The sequence below is a fragment of the Mustela erminea genome, chromosome X, assembly GCF_009829155.1.
Source record: "Mustela erminea isolate mMusErm1 chromosome X, mMusErm1.Pri, whole genome shotgun sequence".
Classification (NCBI taxonomy): Eukaryota; Metazoa; Chordata; class Mammalia; order Carnivora; family Mustelidae; genus Mustela; species Mustela erminea.
Window position 1 is genome coordinate 6,330,342 of NC_045635.1, and position 19,721 is coordinate 6,350,062.

General features: G+C 57.4%; 1 protein-coding gene across 3 annotated transcripts in view; it reads left to right on the plus strand.

The window, feature by feature from the left end:
* The window catches only part of TBL1X (transducin beta like 1 X-linked), a 200,614-nt gene that overhangs the window by 175,546 nt on the left and 5,347 nt on the right, over positions 1-19,721 (plus strand). For all 3 annotated transcript variants that reach the window (XM_032331836.1, XM_032331834.1, XM_032331835.1), the window contains exons 5-15: positions 2,232-2,377; positions 3,996-4,248; positions 6,881-7,013; positions 7,469-7,610; positions 8,265-8,328; positions 8,437-8,534; positions 12,330-12,390; positions 13,329-13,450; positions 16,335-16,409; positions 16,712-16,839; positions 18,436-18,601. In XM_032331836.1, coding sequence (XP_032187727.1) covers positions 2,232-2,377; positions 3,996-4,248; positions 6,881-7,013; positions 7,469-7,610; positions 8,265-8,328; positions 8,437-8,534; positions 12,330-12,390; positions 13,329-13,450; positions 16,335-16,409; positions 16,712-16,839; positions 18,436-18,601 — 1,388 coding nt within the window. The remainder of the gene's footprint in view (positions 1-2,231; positions 2,378-3,995; positions 4,249-6,880; positions 7,014-7,468; positions 7,611-8,264; positions 8,329-8,436; positions 8,535-12,329; positions 12,391-13,328; positions 13,451-16,334; positions 16,410-16,711; positions 16,840-18,435; positions 18,602-19,721) is intronic.

Sequence of the window (19,721 nt, forward strand, 5' to 3'; positions counted from 1 at the left end):
CGGTAAGGGCGGCCTCTTACTGTTCTGAGGCCCGTGTGGGTGTGGCCCCGCCATAGACTCTTGAGAGATGCCAGGAGAAGAGCAAGCAGCTGTGGGAGTTCACAATTCTGCCCTGTTCGCCAGGGGACAGATGGAGAGGAGCCAGGGGCCCTGGGAGTGGGGTCAGCAGCCAGAATGAATTCGTAGTTCCTAATAGGAGAACATCGCTGTGGCCCTGAGCAGTGGTGACAATTCCAGGCAACGGGGAGTCAGGCCAGGGTCTAAGGGTTCCTGCTCCCCCCGACCTGAGGTTTTCCGTGTCTGCACCGCGCTGGAAACCTGACCGGGGAAACCTTGGTGATGAGACATCTGGCACGGCGTGGGCCCCAGGAGGAGTCACTAGTCAGCACTGGCTGCTGGTTCCATCTTGCCCTGAGGGGTGGGGAAAGGTAGGAGCCAGAGGGCAAGGTCGAAGGCAGGGGGAGGCGGGAGTATAGGGCCTTGGCTTCTGGCCAAGGAGGGTGGGCCTGCACCCGTCGTTGGCACGTGTGGTCTGGTGAGGGAGTCTGTGGCCGCCGTGCAGCCAAGCCTGCCGGTCACCATGGCTGGCCCAGGACTCGAGGAAAGAGAGAGAGGCCGTGTTTTCTGTAGTCCTTAGAACCAGGCACTGGGAGATGGATGGGCAGGCTGCGGACGAGCAGGAAGTCGAGAGGAGAAGGCAAGCCCAGAAAGCTCCTTTCACGGAGGAACATTCCCATCTGCTGAGCACGGCGTTTATTGCACCCGCTGGCTGTGTTTTGCTAGGGGAGGGTAGAGAGCCCATGTGGAATCAGCTGGAAGGCGGGGCCCACGTGATGCCCCTGTGGGTCTGGCTTCTGAAGGTGGGGTGCTAGCCGCGTGGCGGTGGGAGGCCGTGCACGAGGCGTTGGAGGCTGGCAGCGGGGACACCCTGGGGAGCCCCCTGCAGCCCACCAGCATGTAAGAGGAGCCAGTTGTGATGGCAGGGTGCTTGCGGAGGAGACCCCCGGAGAGCGGGATCCGAGGGACCCCCTGCACAAGCGAAGGGGAGTGTCTTTTGCCTCACTCCACCTCTAGCCAGGAGCCAAGCATAGGGGTCCCAGTTACTCACAAGGCCAGCACTCCACAAGGCTTCCCAGATCCCTGGCTCCTAGGCTGCCCCAGACGGACCAAGGGGATGGTACCCCAGCAGACTGGGCTGCCACCTTGCAGGGCACGCCTGCAGCAGCCAGGAGCTCCAGGGGTAGGATGCCCCCCCACCCCCGCTTGAGGAAGTGGCGGCCACTGCCGGTTCCTGATCACCCTCGAACCCCACATGGGTCCCCAGCACCTCCTCCACCCTTCCCCGTGCGCCGCCTTCCTTTCTTGAAGTAGACATTGTTTTGTATGAGTGCAGAGGGGAGGAGGAGGAAGAGCCCGCACCCCGGAGCCCAGGGAAAGTTACCGATTCTTAGATAAAACAACTCAAGCCACCCTAGTCGGTCCAAAATGGAAACTTTTTCTTCGGGTATTAGGTCTTGTGGTGCTTTGGCTCCTGCCTGCCGTGACTGCTATGAGCCCGGCTACAGCATGGTGCCCAGAAAGGTGTGCACTCCAGCTGGGCAGCGGGACACTTGGACACCGAAGCAGGGAGCTCTGGAAGGAGTAATGGCAACAGTGGGAGAAAGCCCAAAGTTGCGTTTTTGCAACAGAAACATTTCCCCGGGGCACTTGGGTAGCGCAGTTGGTAGAGCGCCTGCCCTGAGCTCAGGTCCTGACCCCAGGGTCCTGAGATCGAGCCCCGTGTTTGGTTCCCTGCTCGGCGGGGAGGCTGCTTCTCCCTTTGACGTTCCCCCTACTCTTGTGCTCTCTCTCTTTCTGTCAAATAAAATACTCAGAAAACAAAAAAGCAAAAAGTAAAAAAAACATTTCTGCAGGGCAAACTGTGCTGCATTTTGCTGTTCATAACAGCGAAACGGTTCAGCCTCCAAAGCTGTGTCTTCGTCCGCTGCCTACGGGCCTTGGGCCTCTGTGTCTCTTCCCAGCCCCCTGCCCGTTATCTTCGCTTCACCCCACACCTGGAGCTGGGCGTCCTGCAGCCAGGCCTGCGGCCCCCAACCCTTACCCCCTCCGCCAGCTAATCAGGAGCATCTGAGATCAGTGGAGCCACCTTGGGATCTCCGTGGCTGCGCCTCCCGCAACCCTTCATTTCAGGCCGCACGAAACCCTTTGCTCATTGCTCTCTCTCGCTGCAGGTTTTTCCCACTCGGCATTCACGTTCGGTATCGAGAGCCACATCAGCCAGTCCAACATCAACGGGACGCTGGTGCCGCCGGCTGCCCTCATCTCCATCCTGCAGAAGGGACTGCAGTATGTGGAGGCCGAGATCAGCATCAATGAGGTACGTGCGCTCCCGGGCGGTGGCCTGGCCCCAGCCCCAGCCTGCAGAGCCTGGGGACCGTGGGACAGCCTGGAAACCAGCCACGGCCACACCACCTGTGGCCGGTCCGCTGGATCCCTTTCCCGCTCCCTCTCCTTGAATGGACTTCCTCTTTATAAGCCTGTCTTACTCTGCCTTCTCGTTAGCTTTTCAAAAGAACAAAGTAATCCGTCCTGTGCCCCGTCACCTGTGTCTATCCATCCATTTCCAGAAACCCACATCTTTGGAAATCCCCAAATTTCTGCCTGTCCTGCGCACATTCTTCCCTGACCGTGGCCCTCTCCTCCTTCGTCCCCAGAACGGGTGTCCAGAGGTGGTGTTCCACTGGCCCCTTGAGGCCCCGACTGGTCTTTTTCCCACAAAAAGAAGTTTTTTGGGGGGCTAGGACCGTGTGACCCCAGAGACCCCCAGTGAGCTCTCAGATCATGCGAGGCCGCAACTAGATGCGTTTGTCCACCAGTTTCCATGTCTTCAGTGTGTCGGAAAGCCCCGCTGGCTTCTCTTCCTGCGCTCCACATTCTGGCGTGCCGGGAGGAGAATAAAAAGGCGTCTCGTTGGTGACGTGGGCTTGCAGTCGCTGAACCGTGGGGCATTCTGCTTTCAGAGTTTAAATTACCAGGTGTTGTCTTTACCCTGGGTAGTTACTACTGTTTACCAAGTCTTTGTGCATGTGAGGTGTGACTCTGAAGAAGGTGACACGGAAGCATGCTGACCGCTGGGTCAATGTGGGCCACACCGTGACCGGAACTGAAGTATGAGGGTGGCTGATGGGGTGACCGGCTCCTTGTTTAGACGTTTTCTAGGCTTTCCTGGTTTTCTTGTTTTCAAGTGTAATACTGTTTTCAGACGTAACATCGTACGATTGTATGGTGGCCAGACGTCAGCTGGGACCAAGTGTCCTTTGGATCGCGTCTAGCGGAGACTCAGGTGGTTCACTTTTTCCTAATTTCCGAGGTCATTCGAGTTCAGAATATGCAAAAATGTATTTGCACTTTCAGCAACCACAACCCAGAAGCACTGACTTCTTGTCCGGTTCTAATATTTGGAGCAGTTTCACAGACGAAAATTGCCTCCTGGGTTTTTAAGTGGGTATGGGAATTTTTTCTTGCAGATAGAAGCCCAAAAATCAAAACAGGTTGAAAAAACATGCGTGGGAACTAGACAGTGCTGTCGCCCGAGTACCGCAGCTATCTTTAGTCAACACTCTGAGCCCGGTGACAGCAGATGAATATTTCAGAAGTCAGACGGACAGGTGTACTAGGGATCCAACCCGAACGGTGCCGAAATCTCTGATTCGGCCTTGAGGCTCTCAGAGAGCTGCATCTCCCTCAGAAGAGCATGGCTCTTCACAGACTCCTGTACTCACCATGGTGTCCGGCCATAGCTTCTCCACTTGTGGGGGCCAGATGATTCCTCGCAGCCGGGCGGCCTGGGCCCTGTATGAGGTCGTGCCGTGTCCCCGATCACCCCTTCCCTGTGCACCTCACCCGCCCGGACTCCCTGGGCACCGCTCTGTGTCCCACCATGCCGGGCCGGAGTGCGAGGGGCTGATGGCTGCCCTCTCTGTCTCACTCCCCAGGATGGCACGGTGTTCGACGGCCGGCCCATAGAGTCCCTGTCCCTGATCGACGCTGTGATGCCGGACGTGGTGCAGACGCGGCAGCAGGCTTTCCGGGAGAAGCTCGCCCAGCAGCAGCAGGCCAGTGCGGCGGCGGCAGCAGCAGCGGCGACGGCAGCGGCCACGGCAGCCCCGGCGGCGGTGGCGCAGCAGCACCCACCAAAGAACGGAGAGGCCACCGTGAACGGCGAGGAGAACGGAGCACATGCAATAAGTACGTGTGGGGCTCTAGGCAGGCGTGAGCTTCTGGCAATTTCTCTCCCAGTGCTGCTGCTGCGGCTCTCAGGCCTGGTGTTGGCATCGTGTGGGCTCGGAAGAGCTGCACAGGCTCTGTTCTCATGGAAATCCTTAGACGTAACGGTCTTGGTGCACATATCCTCGATTCTAGAAGGTCATGCAGCTCGGAGAACTTGTTCTGTGTGACAGCGAGAAGCGCCCTGTGATTACTGTTTGACATCGGATGGTTTCGTTTGTGGAGGCCCCGGTCCTCTGTCCAGCCTTCCGTGTTGAACGTATCGGGCCAACACTTGCTGTGCTAGTCAAGCTCATGGTTCTCGAGAGGGCAGTGGGCCCCAGACAGCAGATGTGGCCCTGCGTGGTCCTCTCAAAATGCCAGGCACTTGTCTCTGTTGGGTAGTTGCCCTAAAGGACATGGCCGATCAGAGCACCTGAGTCTACTCTGTCACGTGGCTTATAAACGCGAAGAGCGCTTCGGGGTCTGAGTTCAGAGCATGCCCGTGTGTTGTGTGTGTGTGTGTGTGTGTGTGTGTGTGTGCGTGTGTGCGTATGCAATATGTGTGTGTCACGCAGCTGTGTGTCGATGTAGTACGTGTGTGTCCTGCAGCTGTGTGTATATGCATGTGCATGTTCTGTGTGTGCAGGTGTGGCATGCACACCTGTGCCTCGCTGGCCCCCGTCTCAGAGGAAGCTGCTGCTTTCAGTCAAGCCCTGTGGCAGGTTCCCGTCCACGGTCACAGGGTGACGGATTTCCGTGAGCTACAGAATCACACCAGGCATCAGAAGGAGAGCCCAGAGCGGCTGTAGCGCAGATGGGAACAAGCGGGACGACTTAAGGCCACGAGTCTAGCGCAGAAGTGGAAGGACTTCCCACCTGCAGCCCCTGTCCTCACTGGGACGCAGGTCCCAAACTGCGGGGCAGGGCAGGAAGAAGACAGCACGCGGTTCGTGCCACAGGTCATTTAGTGCCTGGCCCCTCGGGGACGCAGCCTTCAGGGTTTCAGGAACGAAGCTGGAGGAAACTAAGGGTTATTGTTTTGTTAGTCTTCCGTCACTGAAACGAGTTTCTAATTGGTGAGCTTCAAGATGTCTGTATGTTTGCCCAGATAGAAATTTTGCAAGCTTTTAAATCGTATGGATTTCTTTTAAATCTTGAGAAAAATCTAGTGGGACAGTGCGTTGGGAGCGGATCTTAATGCTTGGGGCACCTGGGTGCCTCCGTTGTTGAGCCATCTGACTTGTGATCCCGGGACTGTGAGTTCACGTCCTGCGCTGGGCTCCACGCTGGGCAAGGAGCCTCCTTAAAAAAAGAAAAGAGAGTTTCACAGGACGTAGCTGCACAGAGACAGATAACACCTTAGAGCTCGCTGGCCACTCACACAGCCTCCATTACACGGGTGCCGGCGGCCGGCCTGTCAGTGTCCAGGGGGCACACCTGAGGCCCCGCTGGCCCTCCTCCCGGGCACATCGTCCTCGCTTTCCCTTTGTTTCCTGAAGCCAGGGCCGCCTACCGTTTGCCGTCATCTGGCTGTAAGGCCGGCTGAGGCCAGACTGTGGTGTTGTGAGTGACCGTTCATCCTGACCTTCAGAAATCTTCTGTGTCCTGCCGCACGGGAGAGCAACAGCCGCCTTCCAGGACAGGACTTTTGAGGGGTGTTTAGCATGCTTGTCTCCAGGGTCACCGGGCCTGCCTGGGCATTCAGAACCCAGAACCCAGAACCCAGGAGTCCTCTAGGCCGGGCTTGTCTGGATACAAGGCGTGGCAGCTCTGGTCTGAAACAGAGGTGGCTCCAACCAGGAAAAAGCCCCAGCACTTCAGTCCCAAGAACCCGAGGTTGTCTGCAGACAGGCGGTGCAGGACGGTGAGCGCTCTGGAAAGGCGACGGTCTTTCCCCGTGGGAGCATCACAGATGAAGAGGTGATCCCTCAGACGGGTGCTCTCAGATAAAATGTCTCATCCCTTCTGGAGAACGGCAGCCTTCGGGCTTGACCCATCTCTCCGGTCATCCCTCCCCATCTCGTGGTGGTGTTCGTCAGACCTTAGCGTGGCCCTGCTTAGTAAATAACTTTGTTTTTGTCTGTCGGGTTTGGAGACTGTTGAAATAAACGTAATACATTTACTGATTGCACAGAAATCGTGATACCGTTACGGTCTGTCAGAGGTCGTGTTACCTAGTACATAGAAAGAAGGTGTGTCCCTCGGCGCAGGACAGTTACCCGGTCTCACTCACGTGGACTGTAAGAAACCGTGCAGAGGATCATGGGGGAGGGAGGGAACACTGAATGGGAAGTCGCTGGTGAGGGAGAAAACCCATGAGAGACCCTTAACTCTCAGAGACAAACTGAGGGTTGTGGAAAGGGAGCTGGGGGGCTGGGCATTAAGGAGGGCACGCGATGAGAGGGCACTGGGCGGTACACGCCACTGACGATTTATTGAGCACACCTGAGACTGGTAACGTACTCTCCGTTGAGTAAGTGAATTTAAATAAAGTAAAATAAAATAAAATCATAAAAAGGAGGTGTCTCTAACACTCAAGTGCCCCAAGAATGCTGGGAAGTTTCTTTTCTGTAGCCGTTAGCCACATGACTTTTCTTGTTTCCTGTGACAGATAATCACTCGAAACCAATGGAAATAGACGGGGACGTTGAGATCCCGCCCAACAAAGCCACAGTCCTCCGGGGCCACGAGTCAGAGGTGTTCATCTGTGCCTGGAACCCTGTCAGCGATCTCCTGGCTTCAGGGTAAGGGACGGGGGTGCCCCGGGGTCGGGCTCTTCTCTCCTTTCTGCCTCTCACGGGCGGCGACCGCAGCCTCGGGCCCTGGGTGCTGCGCTCCTTCCCAGGTAGTGAGGAAGTCCTCGCTGCGTCCTGTGTCCTCCACGGGGCGGGGAGCATCGCAAAGATGTTTGAAATTGCGGAGGGGCGCCCGGCTGACTCCGTCAGTAGCACTGACGACGCTTGATCCCAGGGGTGTGCGTTCGAAGCCACGCTGGGCGTGGAGCCTACTGGAAAAAAACCAAAATAACAAAGAGCAACAAAAATGATGAGGCAAAAAAGCCAGCCAGTGAGCGGGATTCAGAAGACATGGAGCCCCATGCCAGAGATACCGGACTCAGGCCGGACTCAGGCAGCCCAGTCTGGCAGGCGCTGTCCGGGCCGGAACCAGAAGCTGAATGCTGTGCGTTCTCCTCCTACAGATCCGGAGACTCGACGGCGAGAATATGGAACCTTAACGAGAACAGCAACGGGGGCTCCACGCAGCTCGTGCTGCGGCACTGCATACGGGAAGGAGGACACGACGTCCCGAGCAACAAAGATGTGACCTCGCTGGACTGGAACGTAAGCACCTGCTGCTGCCTGGACGCGTCCACAGCTCTGACCCGGCCCAGGTCTCAGCGGGGCCCCGCAGGGCGTGAACACGGGCCGCGGCCTGCTGCCTGCGAGCCCCTCCCCCGGGGCTGCTCTCACGTTGCCGAGAGCGGCTAGCAAGGCTGCACTGGGCAGAAGCGAGCGGGGTGCTCAGCGGGCCTCCCTGGGCGCGGTGAGCCCGCTGGTTCCCCAGGGGAGCCCGCTCTGCTGGCGAGAGGTGCCGTGCGGCCCGGGAAGGGGGGCCGTCTGGCCCGCTGCTCCTGCCCTGGGCATCACACGCATCTACATGCGGGACGCCCACAGCTCTCCCTGCGTCCCAAAGCCCTGCGTGTGCACACGCGTTTCCGACAGCTCTCCAGTCTGCCGCGTCTCCCTGGGCCTGTCAGTGCGGTGCGTGGAGGGATGTCACCGGGTGGACGCGGTGCGTTTTCCTCGCTCCCCCGTCTGCCGTGACGATACCTCGCGGTGTCCGGCCAGAGCCGTGCGCGCTGAGGTCGTCCCAGGGGGCCGCTCGTCGTCACCGGCAGCCAGTGACGGGTGCGAGACGGTTCCAGCCCTGGGGCAGGGGGAGAGGCCGGCTTTGCGTGTACTGAGCTGTGCGGCATGTGTGTTTCTGGCCCGCAGAGCGACGGGACGCTGTTGGCCACGGGTTCCTACGACGGCTTTGCGAGAATATGGACCGAAGACGGTAAGCCGAGCCTCGTGGCGCGCTGGGAGAAGACGGGCCGTGCGGGCATCGGACGCGAGCAGGCCCGGACCGTGAAGTCTACCTGTTTGTTGTTCCTTTGCCTCACAGGCAACCTGGCCAGCACCTTAGGGCAACATAAAGGCCCCATCTTCGCTTTGAAGTGGAACAGGAAGGGGAATTACATTCTGAGCGCTGGTGTAGACAAAGTGAGTATTCGCTCAAGATAGGGCTAAAAAAGGCTCTCTGATCCGTAGCTGCTGATGTGTTTTTAATCTCTGAATAACATCCTAGGGTTTTTTGTTTTTGTGTTTAATTCTCAGGCCTTCTGCTTCTCCTTAGTAAGGCAGAAGAGCTGCTTTCAGGTTGGTTTGTGTGGTTCGGGTTAGGGTTAGGGTACTCGGCGCGTATCATGCTGTTCCACAGACCTCTGTGCGCAGCCCCTCCCCCCTTGCTTTGAGGTGCGTCCTCCAGTGACGGAAAGGGGACATCCCCCAGTTGCCTGTATCCAGAGCTTGAGAAGGAAAGTGATGTGGACGCCCGGGACAGAAACCTTTCCCCCACTGAGCAGTGTTGAAAACACAATCCGTTTTCTCTCGCCTGGCTTCTTTTTCCCTGATTCAGTGAGTTGTGACTTCCCGTCGTGGGCTGCAGGCTTCTCTGAGAGCTGGAGGAAAGCGGGCCCGCCCACAACAGGGCACGCTCGGGACAGACACAGGGCTTGGGCAGGGCTCCCTGCTGGATGTGACAGGATCAGGTCCGAGTGGCTGTGAGCAGCCAGGGGCCTCCAGAAGCCACGGGCGGGCGAGGAGTCAGCAGGTGTCAGCGTCGTCTGGCTCTGAGTGCGGGCCGCGCTCTCTGGGCCTGCTTCTCAGTTGCCAGGAGCCAGGAATCGGGACTCCCCAAGACCGGGGACGGAATGGGTGCGTCATTCCCGGGACTCCGCGGGGACTGGAGGTTCTCGTTTTGGAAAAGTATTCACAAGAAACAAAGCCAAAGGGGAACAGAAGTGTTCCTACAGCTGTCGACCAGGTCTGAGGACTGGACTGGCGTGTGGCTTCCAGAGCGCTTCACGTTTTCCTGCTGACGTCGGGGTCCTTTGGAAACCGGATGATGCTGCTGGGTGTGCCTCCGGGTGCTGCCGTGAACGGACAGTAGTAGCCGCCACCTGTCCACACGGGCTGGGCTGCAGTCTGTCCTCCCCGGCCGGTGACAGACGGCGTGTGCCAACCCCAGACCGGGGGTAGCCGTCTAGGTCCGCGAAGAGCACCGTCGTGCTCTCGCTCGCTCTCGAAGCCAGGAAACTTTCCGTTCACACCTGGTCGCCTTATGGCTAATGTTGAAACAAGCTGAGGGTCGTGCTTGAAACACACACTGTCCTGGAACTCCCATCCGATCGTCTGTGAGCTGGGCTAGTTCAGGTGCGCCCCCCCCCCCCCCCACTCACGGTTGTCTGGTCCCCCTGCTGACCGTGTTGTTGAAGTGATCGTGCAAACGATCGCTGGCCCTTCCCAGCACGTCACTGTACACGGTGGCCCCCTCGGAGCTCCCGAGAGCGGCGGCGGCGGCCCCCGTGCTGGTAGCCCCGCTTCACAGACACCTGCGCTCACTCATTTGCCCATGGACACTCGGGTCCAGGGTGTGGGCCCTGGACAGCGGTAACTTCTGCCTCTTGACCCTCCACACCCTCGTAAACAATTCTTGGCAGCCTCACGCTGGTGCTAGGACTCTTTTTTTACATTCTGTATCTGATTTTCCACCTTGCTCTCAGTTGTGACTCTACGAGGCGGTGAGCTGGGCAGCCAGTGAAAATGCACATTTGGGAACGTACTTAGTCTGTGGGCCCTGCACTCTTTGCGCTTGTGCGTCACCCACAGCGGGAATAGTAAGAATGTTCTCGAAAGGAAGACCTAGGGAGGAAGGGCCACGGACAGACATGCTGGCGTCAGCTGTCACTCCGTGGTTAACCTGGGAGTGGTGGCGGGAGGCTACATCCCATCCTTAAAAGGCTTCGTGTGCTTGATGTTGTATATTGAATGGAAACACTAGTCAGGAGATGGGGTTAGTGCTACAGTGTGTGACATTGTCTCAGAGAGAAATACCGAGCGAATTGATGGATTCTCTCCATTGCCACATTGTGAGCAGCTACAGGAAGAAGAGTGGGACATTCCACCATACAACAGACAAAGTTTATTGGTCTGTGGGCGCCGGGCTGGCTCAGCCGGTGGGGCGTGAGACTCTTGATCTCGAGGTTGTGAGTTCGAGCCCCACATTGGGTGTAGAGTTGACTTAAAAATAAAATCTTTAGGGGCGCCTGGGTGGCTCTGGGTTAAAGCCTCTGCCTTCGGCTCAGGTCATGATCCCAGGGTCCAGGGATCGAGCCCCGCATCGGGCTCTCTGTTCCGCAGGGAGCCTGTTTCCTCCTCTCTCTCTCTGCCTGCCTCTCTGCCTACTTGTGACCTCTGTCTGTCAAATAAATAAATTAAATGTTTAAAAAATAAATAAATAAAATCTTTTAAAAAAAAAAAAGAAGTTGATTGGTTTAAAGCTGACCCCAAGACTTAGAGAACTGGTTTTCAAAGATGGTTGGTGCTCTGAGGATTTCATCTGCGGGTGATAGAAAACATAAGCAGTTCTTCTTACAGCACAATTTTAAGTGCTGTGGACAGGGAGGGGGACGATTTCCAGCTGATGAAGACGTCATTCCTGCGGGGCGCTTGGGTAGCTCGGTCGTTAAGCGTCTGCCTTCAGCTCAGGTCCTGGGATCGAGCCCCATACCCGGCTCCTTGCTCCGTGGCGAGTCCGCTTCTCACTCTGTCTCATGCTCTCTCTCAAAATCCTGAAGAAGAAAAGAAAGGACCTAATTCCGGTGGTGGTCACTGAGCTGTGTCTCGTTGCTTCCCTTTCTGCCATCAGTGAGTTCCTAAGGCTTCAGGATTTACTTCGCTTTGCAAGGTGGAGGTCGCTTTTTCTCCATCTCTATATATAGAGTGGTGCGTCGCTGGCCGAGCCCAGTGCGACACACTGCTCTCGTGTATGTCATGTTCACTTTGCAGGGCTGATGGTCAGGGCCGGTGTCCCAGTCGACGTTTTCTCTAGGCCCGCGTTTCAGAGTGCTAGAAAGCTGTCTTGAGGTGCTTTGTTGCGGGTTTTTCAGCAGGACTCCGTGTTGCAGGGGAGGGAGAGCCCCACCAGTCGGGCAGTTTTCCAAAACCAGTCACCAGCACACACGGCTGCTGGGTTCGTAAAATGTAACCACCCGGACTGTGTAGCGTAAACCGCACACCGGATCCCAAAAATCTAGACCAGAGATAGGACGCCAGATAACTCACTAATGTTCACGTACCGATTCCGTGTTGGAATGGTATTTTGGCCACGTTGAACTAAACTATATTGTTAAAATCAATTTTAACGATTTCTTTTTCCATGTAAGACTTACTTATTTGGGGCGCCTGGGTGGCTCAGTGGGTTAAACCTCTGCCTTCGGCTCATGTCATGATCCCAGGGTCCTGGGATCGAGCCCCGCATCGGGCTCTCTGCTCAGCGGGAAGCCTGCTTCCCCCGCCCGTCTCTGCCTGCCTCTCTGCCTACTTGTGATCTCTCTCTCTCTCTGTCAAATAAATAAAATCTTAAAAAAAAGGAAAGATTTATTTATTGGGGGGGCAAGAGCATATATAGATGAGGGGAGGGGCAGAGGGAGAGAGAGAATCTTCAAACAGGTTTCCTACTGAGTGCAGAGCCCAAGATCCTGACCTGAGCCGACACTCGGAATCAGACGCTTAAGCAACTGAGCCGCCCAGGCGCCCCTTTTTCTATTTTTCATTAATGTAATTTTGAGAAAATTAAAAATGACTTTTGTGGCTCACATTGTCTCTCTTGGTCAGTGCTGATTTAGAAGGAAGGGGGGGCTGTTCACAATCTGTTCTTGTATGTTAGATCTTTCTAGAGAAATCTTTCTGTGAAGAATAGTTCCTGACTTCTGTCTTTTTGTTTGCGGAGCACAGACAACCATCATTTGGGATGCCCACACAGGAGAAGCCAAACAACAGTTTCCTTTTCATTCCGGTGAGTTTCTGTGGGTTTCTTTCTTCCTTTCTTTCTGCAATTCAGAAGTAGTAGGTTGGCTCCAGACGCAGGCAGCCTGGAACCCTTGTGGGGGCGGAGGGCCCGTGGACCCCGGAGGGTTTTGCTTTGCTTCCTGTCACTTACCCATGCTGAACGGCAAGATCATCCCGGGAGCCCCGGGGGTCCTGGCGGCAGGGGCCCACTCACAGGGGGACCAGCCACCAGTACAGAGGGCCCCCTCTCCGGACGGCAAGGGTTAACCGGTGCTCATCTTTACGAGCACGTGCTGGACACTCCCAGAACTTCCCCCCAGTTGGTCCCGTTCCCACGGGCGTGGGTTGCCATGCCCTGAATGCAGAGGGCGGCCCAGGAACTCGGGAGGCGCGGGTGCGCTGTGGGCAGGAGCCACCGCGGCCCCAGCTCTCTGTCCAGCTCGGGGCCTCATCCCTCGGACCACGCGGGATCGCTTCCTTCCTTCCGCTGTGCCCGCCCAGGGAGTGTGCCGGGAACCGTGGGCTGCATTAATGGGTTGCAGGAGATGTTTAAAAATCAGGATCTCTTGAACATAGGATCGGAAATGTTTTTGATCTCATTGTCCCCTCTTCCCATCTACAACAAATCCCATCAGCCCACCACAGGGATATTTCTGGAAGCAGCAAGGTCTAAGGGCAGGCAGTGCACGTTCTCCTGAACCCTCTCTCCCCGTGTTGGGGGTCCAGAGACTCTGGAGGCCACAGGGCATGGCAGCTGTCGAGGTGTCTCCCAGAACCACCTGCCTGGTGTCCCAGACGTGCACAGAGAGGTCTTCGCGCTCTGGGCACGTTGCCGTATCGTGTTACCAGCCGAGGCTTCTTGACTCCGCTGCTGGTGATTTTCAGTCAGCTGAGCTGTGCGCACCCGTGGTCAACGCAGGTGTCCCCCTGTCCCCTGCCCCGCAGCGCCCGCCCTGGACGTGGACTGGCAGAACAACACGACCTTCGCCTCCTGCAGCACCGACATGTGCATTCACGTCTGCAGACTCGGCTGCGACCGCCCCGTCAAAACCTTCCAAGGACACACGGTGAGTGTCACTTCTGGTCACGGGCCCCCGCTTCCCGAGAGGCTGCCTTGCGGCACTGCAGGGGGCTGGATTCATCCCGCTGTGGGCAGGCAGCAGCCCCAGGACCGACCCTGAGATGAGGCAGGGGCTCGACTCTGCCGAGAGGACTTTTTAAAGCGGCTGCAGTGAAGACAGTGCCTGCAGTGGGCGAGCGGCTGGGAGCACTGGCAGAGAAGGGAAAACTGTCTTCTTAACAGACAGCCCCGTGGACATGTGGGAACTGAGGAGTAGGGGGGTCTGAAAGGGACATCTCGGGGAGGGGGCTCCGCAGCAGGTGGGAGACGGCGGGGACCACAGCCATGAGCTGATGGACAGAACGGCTGGAAGCCCGGGCAGACTCTCAGAAAGGCTTCGTGACCGGTGGGCCGTACAAAGCGGATCCGTGCCATGGAGAGAGGGAGGGCACAAACACCGTATGAAGCGTTCATGGCCACTTTTCCTAAATGTGGGAAGTACCCGCCCCGGATCCAGGAAGCTCCGAGGCTCATCGGATGCCTCGGTGTAGGGGCACAGCCAGATCCCGGTCGCTTTACCAGACCGGATCCCTGGAGCCTCGGAACCACCCCCCACCCCCACCCCCGCCCTCCTGGGAGACCTGCCCGACAAACACCGCCGTCCTCAGCACCAGCTCATTTCCGCAGACCCCCCTCTTCCAGCAGCTGCCCCCTAGGCCCCTGCTTCCGGAGCACAGGCCTCAGCAGGCCCGTTACCATCTCGGGTCTCTAAACCGATGCCCCTTCTTCATGTTTTCTGTCTCTTCCTCTCTCCCCTGACGCTACACTCTCTCCAAACTTTGAGTAGACGTCTTCGCGGCTTCCAGGTGTCCCTGGGAGGACTCACCCCCATAACATGTTTAAATGGGGCTTCTCGCCGCTCACCATCTTGCACGAGACACAAGCTAATGTAGTTTCTCCTCCCGAGACCACGTGGTACATCCCTGGGTGTGAGCCATCCCTGGGCGTCTCCTGGGAATCGTGGCTTGGGTTGCGGAAGTGCACAGAAAACGCCACTGTGGGAGGAGCTGGTGCCCCCCTCGATGGGTCTAGCTGGGGACAGTCTGTGGGCCAGGCTCTGCACTTCTGGGCACGGAGATGAATCCAGAGGGTGTCCTCAGTGGCTGTGGCCAGAGCCCCTGAGGCTGCCTGTGCTGGCTGAGCCCGTCCCCAGGGCAGGGCCTTCCTTGGGCCCCGGGTTGTGGTAGGGTCCGGCATGTACGTTCTCGTGCATACGTGCAAGCACACATGCACACGCACGCACACCCGTCTCTGGTCCAGCGGCTCCACTGTCCGTTAGCCCAGCCGGTAAGCTGCTCCTGGGCCTCCGGGCGTGCGTCCTCCGTTTTTCCCAGGCCGTCCGCGGTCCGTACTGCGTGGAACAGACATGGCCTGTCCCTGCCTGTCCCTGCATGCCATTCCGAGCTTAGTGTCCTTAACAAGTAATATGACCAGAAAATTTATCCAAATCAGAGTACTTCAGAGTGGGAAATTAGTAATCGTGGGTCTGAAATCAGGCAGTTGCCAGGCTGGGATGACAGACGTGAGCAGGACCCTACATGGGCTGTAGTGATGCTGCCGGAAAGCCGCGAGACCCACGGCCTTGCTCCCACCAGTGCTCGCCATGGTGCCCACTCCAGGCCCGGCGCCTCACCGCCACCTCCATACTGAGGCCCAGCGGTTCCTTTAGAAGCACCCGTGCCTCAGGGGGCCTGGGCCAGCATCCTGCAGGATTCCGCCTCGTGGTCATCCGGTCCCCAGTACGGGAAGGCTGTTTGCAGCCTCTTCCCTTTCTGTCCCGGACAGCACACGGCAGCTGCTTGCTGGCACTTTCTACCCGTGCCGGGTGTGGCATCTGGTTTACTTGCTGTTTGCTCGGGATTTCTAGCCCCCCTCCCTCAGGGATTTTGTTTGCAGGTGTATTCCTAACAGTTACCCCGGTGCATTTCGATCCTGCCTGCACCCCGGATTAAACCCTCCTGTGGGTCTGAGATCTTCAACTTTTGCCTTCCACCGCCCGCAGCCCCAGCACGAAGAGAGGGGTCTTGTAGTGGATTCAGACAGGAGGTAGCCGCGGTGTTTAAAGGGTGCAGGGGGTGTGCCTGGGTGCCTGGGTGGTTCAGGGGAGTTAAGCCTCTGCCTTTGGCTCAGGTCATCTCAGGGTCCTGGGATCTGAAACCCGTGTTGGGCTCCCTGCTCAGGGAGGAGCCTGCTTCCCTTTCTGTGTGCCTGCTGCTCTGCCTACTTGTGATCTCTCTCTCTGTGTCAAATAAAATCTTTTTTCTTTTAAGATTTATTTATTTGACACACAGAGAGAGATCACAAGTAGGCAGAGCAGCAGGCAGAGAGAGGGGGAAGCAGGCTCCCCGCAGAGCAGAGAGCCCGATGTGGGGCTGGATCCCAGGACCCTGAGATCATGACCTGAGCTGAAGGCAGAGGCCTTTAACCCACTGAGCCACCCAGGCGCCCCCAAAATAAATAAAATCTTGAAAAAAAAATGAAAGCATGTAGGAAAGCGATTTTCCAAGTTGCGTTTAGAATAACCACAGTCTTACTCGTTTTCTGCGCTGCCGTGGATTGAATGTGGATTCATCGACTCCCTGGGAGTGACTTTCTTGTCTTAGAGAGACGTAGGTGAGGGTGCCTTTGGCTGTGCTCGTATGCAGACGTGGAAGGCAGAGTGAGAGAATGGAAGCTAAGGGGAGAAGCAGCAAGTGCGGGGTTTCCAGGGGCGTCCTTTGAGACGCGGCCTAGATGCAGGCTCCTTGTAGCACCGACGAGACGCTGCTGCCCCCTGCTGGAAGGCCGTGGAACCTGCTCACACGCCTTTCTCAAACCCTTGGCTTTTTCAGAACGAGGTCAATGCCATCAAGTGGGACCCTTCCGGAATGCTGCTGGCGTCCTGCTCCGACGATATGACGTTAAAGGTAACGCGGTCCGGGAGGGCGGGTGTCTGATCCACAACAGCCACACACTCAATGCGGAGCTCGCGTTCCCTGCTTTTCCGCAGATGACTCTGTTCCGGCCCTCTCTCTGCCTCTGTGCTCTGTCCCTGTTTCTAACTGGACATCACTGGCCTGCGGCTAACTCCTGTTGATGAGTTGAGGGTCCTGCTGACACGCCTTCCCTTCTACGCCCGTGTCACAGGAGCCCACGGCGTGAGTGATGGCCAGTGGCCCCTGGCCGGAGAGTCGGCGTTTGCTCACACAGTCCCTCCCCCATTTCCTAGATCTGGAGTATGAAGCAGGACACGTGCGTCCATGACCTCCAGGCTCACAGCAAAGAGATCTATACCATCAAGTGGAGTCCCACCGGGCCCGCCACCAGCAACCCAAATTCCAACATCATGCTAGCAAGGTAAAGGACCGCCGGCCCCCAGCCCCCTGTGCCATTCCTAAACGCAGCCTTGCTCACGGGGTGGAGCCGGCCACGGGGCCAGTGAGAGCCAGTCGTATGCAGAGAGAACGGGAGATTTCGCTGAGGCGTTCGGCCAATTTGTGCATGCCCTTCCAAGCTAAGGGACATGGTGAGCTCGCTTTGAAGTGTCCAGAACAGAGGTGACACCTAACTTGAGGTAGGAATCGTCTGAACCATGAGGCTGGCAGGAGACGTGGATATCACTGGGCTTTGGTGAAGCTGCTTGTTAAGACAGAGCAAGGAAACGGAGCTCGGTGTGGACACCAGGCGCGCTTACTTGGTTCCCCTTCCAGCAGCAGGAGGCTAGCACTGGGAGTGAGGACACAGGGCTCCCCAGCTCCGGCCAGGCCGGACCAGCCCCATAGAGTGAAGGCCTAGGGCCGCAGCACCGGGAGGAGTGGCACGGCCAGTCAGGCCAGAACTGGGGCTCGCTGGAGAGGCGGGAGGGAACGTTGACCTCTAGGTGCTGTGTTTTCCAAGGAGCATTTAGAAGGCGAACTGAAGAGATTCTGAGACTTAATGCCAGGGTCACGGGGCGTGTGGAGAACACGGTCGGAAGCCGTGTGGGAGAGAGGAGACTTGGTGGGGATGTTCCAGGACCTGCAGGGCTTGCTCGGGCAGTGGTGGGGCGGGGAGCTGTGGGCACAGGCAACGGGTGGCAGTCAGGGAGAAGGTACACATCTGTGACGTAGCAGTGGGGTGCGCAGCCGCGCCAAGCAGTGAAGACTCTCATTTGCTGCAAGTGCTTGACCCAGGACCATTGCTTAGAAAGTCCTGGAAGGGAGTCCTACACCCGCGGAGATCCTAGGACCACAAGAACATGACAGCCATAATTCCTTCATTTCTGGTCAGTGTCGTAAATTCGTGTGCGAAAGAATACACCGCCATCGGTTTGGATGGCCCGGAAGGTACTTCCATGTTACATGGTACCTGTGACCAGCATAAAGGGTCCTTTTCGTGAACAGGTAGGCGGGAACGTACCTGCGGAGAGACAGAATGCCAGGGAACAGCCATGGCCTGTGTTGTTCTTTCGCGGTGGAAAATGCCCAGATCTGCAGCCCGTGGCCGTGGGCTCCCATATTTGGATGTGACAGTTACTTCATTCCTGGCGGATTGAGTTCTATTCCATTTGCCCTTTTTCCAAACGATGGGTGTCATTTTAATTGCTGACAATAGATGTTACGTTTCAAATTACGAGAGCATTTTAGAAAGTGCGGTAGTTGCGCTGTGGAGCTATTTATCATTCGTATCGGTAGGAAATGCAGTGCGAAATTCATGTGCGTGTCAGCTTGTGTCCCCAGGAACAGCCCGGGACGGAAGGGAGGGAGGGAAGAGAGGTGTGTTTGAGAACCGTGGCCTTCTTTCCAACACGTCCGACTCCCGTTTTGGAGGAATCATGCCCGTTTGTTGTCTCCAGACCATAAGAACTTGAAAGGGGAGCTTGTGCTCCCTGTCAGACATCTCAGGGAGGCGGAAAGCCCGCCAGGTGTCCCCGCGGTGATGTCCCCGCGGTGACGTGCTGTCTCCCGCCTGCAGTGCTTCGTTCGACTCCACGGTGCGGCTGTGGGACGTGGAGCGGGGGGTGTGCACCCACACGCTGACCAAGCACCAGGAGCCCGTCTACAGTGTGGCCTTCAGCCCCGACGGCAAGTACCTGGCCAGTGGCTCCTTTGACAAGTGCGTGCACATCTGGAATACTCAGGTAACCCCCGATTCCTGGAATCAGTGCTTGCCGAAGGGAGGGCCCCAACAGCGTTTCCGAGGACCCAGGCTGGGACCCGGAAGTTGGTGCTTAGTAAGGATGAGTTGCCTCAGAAGAGGTGTGGAGGCAACCTTCCTTCTGCGGGCAGAGCCCTGGCTCCAGGCCACCTGCCCTGTGCTCCGTGGGGGCTGTGGGTCTTCTCCCCAAGGGTTCCCCCCATCTTCTACGTGTTCAGCTTCCCGGCATGAAACGCTGCCCACCTCATCCTTGTCTCGGGCACAGGCAGATGCAGAGACGCGGCCCTGCGGGTGCGGAGGTTGGGGGGTAAAGGGGCGCCCCCACCCGAGGTGCCAGGAGCCAGCCACTGGGCCGAGGCCAGCCCTGACCTCCCCTGCACCGCACCGCGTCCCGTGGCTCCCGGAGCAAATGAAGGACGCTGGTGAGCGGTGCTCCTGCCGTTACGTTTGGGCAGCAGAGCATAGGCCAGTAATGGGCTGTCTTGTTCTCTGAATGGAAAGGAGACAGGATTTGATTAAATGTAGCCACTATAGGTTTCTCTGGCCATACCTGAGGACAGCAGAGACCTGAACTTGGAGACTAGAAGGGACAGGAACTAGCTGCGTACAGAGTACTGTCTTGGGCAGTCAGCTCTTGGTTCTCCTAATGGAGGGGGGAGACGGTGGTATGGTGGGAGTCCTTGAAAAGAGCCTGCGATCCATTTTGTCGGAATTCAGGATGGATCAGATGGCTTCCTTGCTCCCCTTTTTGTGTGACCTACCCTCTTGCTTCCCTTGTGCTCGGCTGACATTCAGGTGTCTCAAGTCCCTGTCCCTCCCCCTTGGGGCAGGAGGAGGTGCTCGTGGATGGGCCAAGGTAACGAGTATAAGGGTGCAGGGGTCCACTGAGACCCCAGGCTTCCCAGGGACTGCCTTATGTAAGCCGCACCCTCTTGCGGAAAGAGAGGCGACAGTGGGCCCTTTGAGGACCCAGCCTGACGCCAAGCCAAGCCTCACAGCCTTAGATAGGCCTCCTGGAGGACACGTCCCAGGGACGGCACGCCAGAGCCCCTTCATGAAACAGTTCCTGGAAGTCCTGCTGGACGGATCTGTAAAGGGACATC